Source organism: Chenopodium quinoa, unplaced genomic scaffold (genome assembly GCF_001683475.1).
Source record: "Chenopodium quinoa cultivar QQ74 unplaced genomic scaffold, ASM168347v1, whole genome shotgun sequence".
Taxonomy (NCBI): domain Eukaryota; kingdom Viridiplantae; phylum Streptophyta; class Magnoliopsida; order Caryophyllales; family Amaranthaceae; genus Chenopodium; species Chenopodium quinoa.
In genome coordinates, this window is record NW_018744647.1 from 2250212 (window position 1) to 2262620 (window position 12409).

Consider the following 12409-nt stretch of genomic DNA (forward strand, 5'->3'; position numbering starts at 1 on the left):
GTGGAGGTTGTCACCAAGATTTGAGAAGATAACAAGAGATGGGCAGTCTTCAACAACGTTCGCTAAGATTGTGGAGGTTGTCACCAAGATTTGAGAAGATAGCACGAGATGGGCGGTATTTGACGACATTCGCTAAGATTATGGAGGTTGTCACCAAGATTTGAGAAGGGCAGTTCGTGATGAGGCGGTCTTCGATGACTTTTGCTATTATTGGGAAGGTTGTCACTATGTTTCAAGAAAAAGGCTCAAAATGTAGCAGCATTGATCGACGGCGTTCCCTAGCTCGTGGAGGGTTGTCACACACAATTGGAGGTGATCTCAAGCAAATTTATCTTCGATCATGTTCCCTAGCTTGCGGAAGATGGTCACAAGGCGGTAGAAGATCGTTTCAAGTGAAGCAATCTTCGATAGTATTCTCTAGCTTGTAGAAGACTATTACAGCGGAATTGGAGGCAGTTACAAGCGTAGCAGTCTTCAGGCGGTATCCTCTAGCTTGAGGAAGATCGTCAAAACAGCAAGATAGCGTTCCCTAGCTTGTGGAAGGTTGTCACGACAACAAATGCAACAAATCGGTTACCCACAGAGACGTGTGCTCGACGGTGCAAGATACGCGTTTCTTAACTCTCTTATCTGTTTTAACTAACGATAGTTTGCAGGTATCGGCGTTACAAGAATGATTTAGGATCGCAGAACGTTCTGAATCATTCTCCATCCCTATCGCTACTTTGACTTTTGTTTTCAAAACTTGCGTTTCTCCAAACTCAGTCAAAGTGGGGGCTTCTGTAGACACCCATTTGTGTCTCCTCAAAACTAGACTCGGTGATGAATGCCTTTCACGTTGAATCATAATCAAATGAAGTGAAAGTGTGTAAAGTCTAATTTTGCTGTTAGTTTTCATTAAAAATCTCTCTTTCTGTTTTCAAAAAGCTATTATATTTTATGAAAATAGCCAATTTAGTTTATTTTGGTCCATAACAAGGGTCCAATAATAGTGTAGTTACATAGGGCTCGAAAAGACCTTTCTAACGATATAATATAAGCCCAATTCCAATGAATAATGAGTAAGTTATGGCTAAACTACTAAACTGGGTCCGGTTTGCTCTTTATATGCGACCCAATGATTTAGAGGAGGGCCTATTATGAATTATCATTCCTAATGCAATTAGGATTGATTATAGCCTTCTAGAATCTTCTACAAAGTTTTTTTGAATCCTAATGGGATTAGGATTGATAATTAAGTTTTATGAGTTTTATTTGGAATAAAAGAAGTGTTTTAAATGAAATGACAATTTTACCCCTCGTACGGACTTTTACGATTTAATTTTATTAAATAATAGAAAACGTGTGGAAAAATCTCCTGCGACGCCGAACGTCAGGATGTCGCCTGGCGACAAACTTTGTCACACGGCGACAGGGGCTGTTATTGGCGACAGCGGCGTGTTTTATTCATTTTCGTACTCTGATTCATTTTTATCGATTTCGGACTATTTTATTATAAATAAGGTCCATGGACCTCCGTTTTTAATAATCAACTCTCAACCAGAATTCTTTAATTCTCTTCTCTATCTAAGCTAAAGCTTATTCTCTCTCTCCCTCTTTCTAGCCTAAACTTTTACAAACAAAATTCCGCATTCACAAGCAATAGACATACCTAGCCAAGTTCGAAATTGCCTTCTCCCTAGACGTGAAAGGTTTGATATTTCTAAGGGTTTGGTCCCAAATCTTTATTTCAATTATTTGATTTAATTGTTTGTTTAATATTTTCCTTGAAGTTACTAACGTGTGTATTTTTGTTATTAGAAAGGGATACGAGGCATCCAAGTAAGTAATTTAATTACTTTATTGATATTTTGATATAGAAATCATGCTTAGATTATTTTATTGATTCCTAGTATCATGTTAGGGTGTTTTGATCTTCCTACTGTCATGTTTAGGGTAATTACTAAAATTTCTAATATCAAGTATGATTGTTATAATGCTTCCAATTTCTTTACTAATATCATGTTAGTATCATGTTAGGGTTAATTTTTTGATATTTAATGCTTAGTGACATGCTAGAGTTTGTTATTAATCTTGTTATTATCATGTCTAGAATCTTGCTATTAATATTATGCTTTAATATGATTAATTTAATTATGATTGTTATTTCTATTATGATTATAATTGTTATTTTGTGGTTATTATGTTGCTTGATTATATTTATTGTTATTGCTTGATCATGCCTTTTATGCATGTTTAAAGGGAAATTGTACTTGTAATCACGCTTAATAAGATAATTAATAATCTTGTTTAGGTTAATTTGATTATAATTCAAGTGATCGCCAATAATAATTTTATTTGTGCATTACTATTCAACCAACATAGATTAGACAGGTTTAGGGTAAACTTATTGATTGCATGTTAGTCAGAAAGCTCACATGAATACGAGAAGAATAAAGTAGAGGCCTATTATTAGGGAAGGTTCTTTCTCTTTTAGATTGGATTTGTACCTTCATCCCCGAACTTCCAGTCTTGGTTCAAGAACTATTGGAGTTGACGATCTCTTGGATCGTTAAGGGGTGTAACCTTTACCTCGTGGACGGTTTACAAGTTCCTAAAACTTGTTGGCGACTCTTTTGCTCTAACTTCCTTCCCTTTAGACGCCACCATACTTAAGTGTATGATTACAGTGGGATTCAAGTTTGGGGTAATGCTTGAAATATTCCCTACTGTAGTATAACATGATCAGGTTAAGATTTGTTCATAACAATTACTAGTAATCTAATATATATATATATATATATATATATATATATATATATATATATATATATATAACTAAACTTTTAGCTAGGCGACGAGACAGCGACACTTGGCGTTCCAACTTTTCGCCAAGTGTCGTGCCACGTAGGATAGAGTTATATAGAATTCAATTGGTAGGATAAAAAAGGTAGTTTAGAATTTTATTTTCAATCAAATTTGGATAGAATTTTAGGATAAAATTGTTAATTTAGAGTTTTATTTTTGATAAAGTACCAATATTTCATATGTACAAATTGAATTATAATTCTATTAAAAAAAAAAGATTATAACTCTCATAAATTATCTTATAAATTTATTTTTTGTATCATAATATTTTTTTGGAGCGAAGGAATTAGTTCAAAATGTACCACATCCATGGTTTATAATATATTCTAATCAATTAAAATAATATACTTCACAATCTAATATAATTTTATTACTGTGTGTAGACCTGTCAATCAGATCGGGTCACGAGTCATTTCAGACAAGGTCAAAAAAAAAATCACCAATATTATTATTATTATTATTATTATTATTATTATTATTATTATTATTATTATTATTATTTGTCATTACATGTCTACAAGTTTAAATCGTCACAAAAACACGTCAATTCCTAACTAATTGTGTATCAATGATATGTTTTAAAATTTGACATATAGATTAAAATATATCTTTAAATTTAATAAACAACCCGGGCATCGCACGGGCACAAAACAAGTATATATAAAGGGGAGCTTTTTCCCTAGTTTTTAAAGAGTCATATAGGATTTAATTTTTTTAACGCATAATATAGGATTAAATATTTTAATTGTAGCAAATAAAATAAAAGATTATTAATTTCTTTTAAAATTAAATAATTCAAATGCCAGGTAAGCAAAAGTGTCGAATGAGATTTTTAAGTTTAAATTAATTAAATATAAAATATTATCTTTTGATTATAAGAATTTTATCTAAATATCAAAAAAATTTTAGCACATACATAAAAATATATATATTTTTTTAAAAATTCAAACAAATTGTACATCGCGCGGGGTTTATATGTACAAGAATTTTCCCTCATGTTTTTAAAGGCCATGTAGGATTTAATTTTTTTAGCGTGCCATGTAGGATTATAAATTTAAGTTGTAGTCAATTAAATAAGATATTATTAATTTGTTTTACAATTAAATAATTCAAATGACACGTAAGCAAAATTGACGAATGATATTTTAAAGTTTAAATTAATTAAATACAAAATATTATTTTTTGATATTAGAAATTTATCTAATATTTTGAAACTAATATAATCACATTTTTAATCACATAAATATGAAAAATATTTTTTTAAAAAAAATATTAATAAACCGTACATCGCACGATATGGGATAAGTGATTCGAGCTTTTAAGAACAGAGGTAGTGTGTATCGCTATTTGATTATGGGATAAGTGATTCGAGCTTTTAAAAAGAGGTAGTGTGTATCGCTATTTGATTTTATGGTTTTGTTGTTGTTTACTTTGTATTTGCTATGAAATTTGCAATCACTTGAAAAGCAAGTAGTTCGATTAAAAGATAACGACCAAATTGGGCTAAAATCACATGCAAAATTATTTAATAATCAATAATAATGATACAATCACCATTGTGAATTTGTGATTCCAAGATATACTTCGTACTATTTTTTGGAAGAATTTACAATACAAGGGGAGTTCGGATAACATAGATTATAGAAAAAAGGAGATATGTATAAAAAGATATGTATAGTAAAGAAACCACAAATAGAAGGCAAAAATGACGACACTACCCACTTTGAGTGCACTTATAGCTTTGGAGGAAGACATCATATTACAGAGAGACTATTTTATTTTATTATTAATCTATTTATTTTATTAATCTTATTTCTTTATACGAGTATATTTTTTATTTTAGAGGGGGATATTAAGACATGAAAATATTTTTATGTGGTGTATAATCAATAAGAGGTAGAAAGAGGTTGGCCCCACTATTAATTTCAAGTTTCAACCACGAAAATGAAAGGATAACATAAAACAAAAAAAAATATATCAAAGAAATTAAAATGGGGCGGCAAAATTAGTGAATCGTTAATGAACAAAATTGCAACCTTTTTTCAGCTCCAATAAATAGGCTACAACCCCATCACTTCAAGAACCCATCAGTTGCAACTTCAGTACCATCTTTCTCTCACTAAAACTTGTGCTTTCTCTCTCTAAAATACATAAAATTTCCAATAAATTTCATTTTTATTTTTGTAAAAAAGTTAAGAAATGGCAAAGGATATTGAAGTAGGAGGAGATCACAGAAGAGAGTTAGCAAAAGACTATCAAGACCCACCACCATCACCATTGTTTGATGCAGAAGAGTTGGGTAAATGGTCATTTTACAGGGCTTTGATTGCTGAGTTTATTGCAACAATGTTATTTTTGTACATCACAGTTTTGACTGTGATTGGGCATAAGAGTCAGAATGCTGCTGATCAATGTGGTGGTGTTGGTATTCTTGGCATTGCTTGGGCTTTTGGTGGCATGATCTTTGTCCTTGTTTACTGCACTGCTGGTATTTCTGGTATGTTTTCGGCATTTTTTCTCGATTTCCTTTTCTATGTTAATTTTCACGTTGATAGTGTAATTAAATCTGAATGGAGGTAGTGACTTATAGTCACGGCCTTGTTAATCAAAACATAGCTATGAGAGAAGTTGTAGCTATGGTAATAAGGGTAAGCTATGAAGATAGATAATTGAACTTTAAGTGTTTTACGAAGTAGTTGTCAACTAGCTATTAACCATTAAACTGGATAGGACTAATAAAAGAGATATAACAATCTTTTTAATCATGTAATAGTGGTTTATCTACTTTTGGACTTTCAATACGCAAATTAAAAAGGAGACCACAGACCCTTAAGAAAACATGCAGTTGAAAACTTGTACAGGACTTGGTAGATGACTATGTTGATTGCACTTGAAAGATACATACCCATACAAGTATATTTGTAAAGTGTTGAGAATTTGTCAAAGTTTGCTTTGAATAAACTTCCAATATATAAAATAGTATAAAAAATATTGAAGTTTTTTTTTTTTTTTTTTTGAAACCAAATATTGAAGTATTAATTGTACTAAAGGAGTTTAAGGAAAAAAAAACCTTTAAAAAGTGACTCAATCATCTGACTTTCAGTGTTACAGAATAAATTTAAGCTTGATGTGTTAGTATATATTACAAATCAATCAATATATTAAAATTTAAAACTCATTAAAACTCAATGGCAAGGATTGTAATCTTGTCACGTGTCGCCAATCTCGCCACGTATTTTCATGTCACCTATTATTAATAATTATGTATCATTGTTTTCTTATAAAAATTTATAATTTAGGAGCATTAATATTTGAACCCATAACCTCATATTCATTAAAATTAAACTTTAACTAACCACCTTATGATGATAAAATAGTATTAAAAAGTGATATTCATGTTCATAAATTCTAAAATTTTAATGGTGAACTTATATGTGTATATTTTAAGAACAATATGATTGCAAAATTAATTTCATTTCTTTGATTAGTTACTCAACCATAATTCATATAGGCTATATTTCATTAAAATATATAAGCCAAAAATGCAAAATAATTTTAAATAATTTTTTGTTTTAACCATAAAATATGTTTATTAGAAGAAATTTATTATGGTAGTTGAATAATTAAAAAAATCCCTTTAACAAATAAAACAAACTGATACAATATACCATTTAGGTTGCTGCATATTAAATTATGAATTTCGATGTTCAATTATATTTAAAATATTTAACAAATAATATTATTTTTATAAAGCCACCAATTTATATTTCACTTGCTTTATTTTGTTATAATAATTTATATATAAACAATGACCCGGGACATCGCCCGGGCCAATAACTAGTTATTAAGTTAAATCTTAAGATAACAATATAATAACATCACAAAATACGTGTTTTCTAAGATTCAACTCGATGTGGTTCTTCAAAATTTAAACTATTAATGTGATTACATAAATTCAGCACAAATTTGTCACACTAAAAATTTCTAATAAAATTGTGTTAATGAACATTTAGTGAAATTTGGCACATAATTGTCTAGTGTTTACCAGAAATTTCTAACAGAATTGTGTTCAACAGTTCAAGTACATTTGGTAAAAATTTGGTAAAGCCTAGATATGTCACTCTCTTGGTGTCAATTTTGGTATGTTTGTCTCCGAAATTTGACAATTGGGCATGTGTATTGAACAGGTGGACACATTAACCCAGCAGTGACTTTTGGGTTGTTGTTGGCCAGAAAACTATCACTAGTGAGAGCCGTTCTATACATGGTGGCTCAATGCTTGGGAGCCATTTGCGGTGTTGGACTAGTCAAGGCCTTCCAAAAATCATACTACACTCAGTATGGAGGTGGTGCCAACACTCTATCCGACGGCTACAGCAAGGGAACCGGATTGGCTGCTGAAATCATCGGTACATTCGTTCTTGTCTACACGGTCTTCTCCGCCACTGACCCTAAGCGCAGTGCTAGAGATTCCCATGTTCCTGTAAGTTACCTTCACTTTTTATAAATATGAGCCTTGCATGGTTTATTTTTTATTGTTGACTAACTTGTACAAATAATGTTAGGTTTTGGCACCACTCCCAATTGGATTTGCAGTGTTCATGGTTCACTTAGCCACCATCCCAGTTACTGGCACTGGTATCAACCCTGCTAGAAGTTTTGGTGCCGCTGTCATCTTCAATGGCAAACAAGCGTGGGATGATCAAGTATGTAGACATTACTAATACTACATTACTTAAAAGAGTTTTATCATATTGCAAAACTTGAAATTTATATGCTAATCTTTGTTCCATTTTTTCATAATGTAGTGGATTTTCTGGGTCGGACCAATGATCGGGGCTGCCATTGCTGCCATCTATCACCAGTATATCTTGAGAGCTGGTTTTGTCAAGGCTCTAGGATCATTCAGGAGCTCCTCCAATATGTGATCATCAAACTTTCTCATATTCGAAATTCCTCATCAAAAGCATGGTTTTTGGCTATAATGAGGATTGTTTGGTGTGCTTAAGCTCTTCCATTTATGCCTAAAGAGAGGTGTTGAGTTACCCAAAAGTTGTATATAAGATTTTAATTTTCATTTTGGTTGGAAGAGCAAGTCATTGTTTGTGTCTAGGCATTACTTTCAGTGGATGCCATTTTCTATTTGCTTTTTTATTATTATATTTTTATCTTTTCACTTCCACTGTTGTACTCTGGTTTCTACTTAATTATGAATAAATGTTTGAAGTTTATCTTTAGTAATATACTGTACTTATTTACGTCAAATTCAAAGCACTACTTTGGTTAATTAAGAATTGGCTGGAACTATGAATATGCCAGCATGCTAATTAGGTAAAGTTCTGGGAAATTGAATTAAGAGTTAAATCTTAGGTGGTGATTGTTTAAACAACGGTTAATTAATCATTTTCTTGTAAATCCGATACCAAATTTTGGGTCGTTCCAGGCAAGAAAACAGCACTTGCACCAGCTCCCCAAATTAGTTCAATAATATGGAATATCATATGGTAATCCAAATATAATATGCTTAGTATAACATGCTTAAGTATTATGCAATCAAGATCTTAAGTATCATGCAATTAAGATAGGAAAATAATGCTCACAAAGTCCGACAGCAACTCTACAGATTTATGGATGAAACGATTCAGCATAACTAGAAAAAAACATCTTACAAATCGAAAATTCTATACAAACTGTACAAAAATCGATTTAGTGTATCTTTTCTCACATTCACCTAGTTGCCAAATGAATCAAAACTATTGCAGACTGAACAGAAATTTAAGTTCTGCTATGTGATTAAGCGTCATATAAATCTGCATGTAATAATATCAGTTCATAACGGGCGATTTCCTAGATTTAAGACCTTCAACCTGCATGTAGCTCAAACAGGAACCAAATATTTCTTCACTTGCACTGATTAATGTTAAACTGGAACCACTATGAATACAGTTCTGCTAAGTAAAACATGCTCATTTAGCCACTAAAACTACTAGCAGCATTTTGTATCAATAAATGGCTCATGAAAATCAATTCATGAATACCTGAATTGTATAATGTACATGGTAAAGCCCCGTTCTACAATGACTGATAAGAAATAGTATATTAATGATTCTTATGTAATAGGTGTATCGGTTTCAGTGGAAACAGTTTAAACATCTAGACTCCCAGTTGGAAGAAATCAACGTTTTACCCAGAAGAGGCTCAGAATAATCTACAAGTTACCTCTTCAAGAGCACACAGAGGAAATAAGCACAACTAGTTAAGATATTATCTTCACTGGTGTAATTTGAGAACTCATCCTATGTAGTTAAAGCAACTATCATATGTTGTTTGGTAATGAACATCTTGTACGCACCTCACCTTGAGAGCCAGTGAGAAATGCAAGATTGGACATCTTCAGCATTGACTTAGAAAATTCTCTGCGGAAGGTTGAACCATCATCTGAAGCAAAGACTTCAACCAGCTTAGCTGTCCTGGGATCTGCCATCAGTTGTTGGTCTGCATAAAGTAAACCCCGTCCCATAATCAAGCCCTTGTAATAATGTGCATCAAAACCAGAGCCTGAGAAAATAAATGGCGCCAAGGACTGATGAAAAGGCAAGCCAGATGCAGATTCTATCAAGTTCCTGAGTCTAGATGGAGAAGGACTGGGGGATGCATCGGCATTACATATTCTTTTCAACTCAAGCAAGAAATCTGCAGGAATTGTAGGATCAGGCTCTCCAGTTCCTTTGAAGTTGGATAATCTCCTTTGAATGAATTCACATCCAATCTTTCCAATGTTGTGTGCCCCTTCAAGTACAAAATAATTAAGGTAAAATTAAAAAGAGAACAAGAACATTAAGAGATCAAGCACTAGATTTAGGTCATTAAGAAACAGGAGGTAATCAAGGTGACACACCCAAGAGGCTAACAATTTCTTTCTCATTGAAACCCTTTTGTGAAAACAAATCCAGCATCTCCGTTATGTTACTGTCTGGTCTTGGTATCTGCTGGTTAGCTTCATCATAGTATGATGCCTGGCTGTCTCTTCGTCCAGTGAGGATAGGGAAAAATGGCCCTCCGGACTGCATTAAAAGAAAGAACAGTGAAAAAAAAACAGAGAGAATAAAATGGACTCAATTCTAAATACAACACATAATTTTAATTTTGAATGATGATGGACAAAGCCATCCAGCAATAAAGTCAAGATAAGCGCATCTGAAATAACAATACTAAAAAGTTTAGACAAGTAAGCTGTTCTAAAGAGCCGGCAGGAAAAATTACATCACTGAGACAAATACTTTTTAAGCATTGACGGGCTTCATTTCAATTGCTCAATAACAAAGCTAAGCCTCAGAATAGAATCCTAGACGCCAATCAACTACCAAATGAAAGAAAATTATCAGAAGGTATTATAACAGTGAACCTTATCCAACATCAAATAATGTTCCTCCTACTAAGTGACATGTGCCATGAACAAAAATTTATAAAAATTGCCAAGAGCGTTAACAGAACACGACTAAACTTCATAACTTAAATATAACTAAGACCCAGCATGGTACATATACAAGTAGTGCATGGAAACTTAAAACAGGGGAAACTAATAAAAAAATATAATTGAGGATGAATACTGAAAGGCAAATGATTAACCACACATGTAATGGTGACCAATAGAATGCATTGACAACTACATGTATGCAATAGCATACTTGTAAAAAACAGGAACAGTCATATCCTGCCAACAGATGAAGGCAAGCAACGTAAGAATAAAGATAATCCTACACATCCACTCTCTAATCTTGCTAGCTGATCTCAGTTTTGAAATAATCCGAGCTCAATGAACGAGAACTGAAAACATATAGATATCGACTAGTTAACATTACTGACCTGAGAGCGACAATAGAGCAACTCAAGAGATTTTCTAAAATCTTCATGGACATATAACAAAATGAAAGTGTTGACAAGTATCCAACTAATGTCACTTTATCTTATAGCAAAGAGACCATATAACAAACTGTTTTATTACTTGTATACATCCCCCATAATTAAGCCAAATGACGGTTCTACTTCAAATAATAGAAGATATGTGAAAGGAACTACAACGTATCACAACAAGAGTGGCAATAATCACAGCTTGATTAGCTGGTAAATTTATATACTACAAAGATGAACTAACAGCAGCTACAAACAGAAGATGATTACCAGAATAATGGCATCCCTAGTGGCCAGAGAAATGATGTCAGAACACGAAACAACGCTAGGGCACTCGGCTTCTAATGCTTGTTTGATTCTATCAATGATTTCGAGACCCTTGAGCGATTGATTTGGAAACGCATTCCTCTCAATGAAATGACTTTGGTTTCCATTACTATCATCTAGAAGCAGAGAAGCATCACAACCCTGAAGCAATATAATTCCCAACAAATTTCAATATCAAACTGAATAAACATAGGTCATTGTCAATAAGTTAAACTTTCGTATCCTACACATTAATTTGAACTTCAATTAACAGAATTTCTTCATAAATTTCAATCAAAAACTCAGAAACGAAAAAATCAAGAACAAAAACGCAAAATCACAAATCCGACTACATTTCAATCAACAAGAAACCCTAGGTAAATTTAATGACGAAAAATCAGCAAATTTCTAACAAGCTCAATAGCATTTCGAAAATCACAAAACCGTAGGTAACAAAAATGATGAAAAATCAGCAAATTTCTAACAAACTCGATGACAATTCAAACATTACGAAATCCTAAGTGACCAAAATTTTCAAAAATTAACAAAAAGAAAACAATAATCAAATGGAAATTTGAGATTAAAGAGAGAGAAAAAGAGACCTGAATAAAGCAATCATGAAACATGAGGCGAAGAAGCTGAGCGGTGGCTCTATTATCGACGGCGACAGTATTCTGCATGAACTGGAAGACAACGCTTTCGGCATTAGGGCAGCTAAGGCGATAGAAATCGTAGAGAAGATTCAGCTGATCGGAAGCTTGAAGCAAGCGTCGATGTAAGAAATTAGCATCGAGAAGAGGAGGAGGAGGAGATAAATCGCCGACGGAAGAGTTGACGCTGAACGATCGGAAAGCGACGAAGAGAAGAGTCAGTGGAAGGAGGAATGAAAACCAGTAAAGCTTTCTCGGAACCGCCATTGTTGTGTGTTTTGAAAAGCTTGAAATTGAATTTAAAAGAGAGAATTAGGAGGGAAATAATAAGACTTTTACGGGAAGATTGTCATCAATCTTTCTACAGTTCCGTTCAAAAAAAAAAAAAAAAAAGTCTATAGTTAAGTACTCCCTCCGTTTCACAATGATGTTTCTGTTTCACAAATCGATGTACTCCCTCCGTGTTTTTTAAGTGTTACATTTTCCATTTTCGGTCGTGTTTTTTTTAAGTGTTACACTTCTTTTTTTGGCAAAAAGCTACATTAAAAAATTATATCTCTCACCTCTCATAGTCCCCACCCAAACCCACTACTACTACTTTTTTTATCAAATATTTCCTCTCGCATTCATTACTTTTCAATAAAATATTAACACCACTATCTTTCTTTTACAATTTTTTAATACTCCAACTACCC

At 32.7% G+C, this 12409-nt stretch overlaps 2 protein-coding genes across 2 annotated transcripts; one reads left to right on the forward strand and one right to left on the reverse strand.

The window, feature by feature from the left end:
- The first annotated feature begins 4826 nt into the window (after positions 1-4826).
- On the forward strand, positions 4827-8088 carry LOC110701689 (probable aquaporin PIP2-5). Its single transcript, XM_021879320.1, has 4 exons — positions 4827-5344; positions 7035-7330; positions 7413-7553; positions 7656-8088. Exons 1-4 carry the CDS (start codon positions 5047-5049, stop codon positions 7773-7775), a joined length of 855 nt encoding a protein of 284 aa, XP_021735012.1. The 5' UTR covers positions 4827-5046; the 3' UTR covers positions 7776-8088.
- Positions 8089-8828: 740 nt separating this feature from the next.
- Positions 8829-12201, reverse strand: LOC110701688 (peroxidase 28-like). Its single transcript, XM_021879318.1, has 4 exons — positions 11667-12201; positions 11029-11226; positions 9746-9911; positions 8829-9636 (listed from the first exon to the last, which is right to left on the reverse strand). Exons 1-4 carry the CDS (start codon positions 11979-11981, stop codon positions 9164-9166), a joined length of 1152 nt encoding a protein of 383 aa, XP_021735010.1. The 5' UTR covers positions 11982-12201; the 3' UTR covers positions 8829-9163.
- Between the last annotated feature and the right edge of the window lie 208 nt (positions 12202-12409).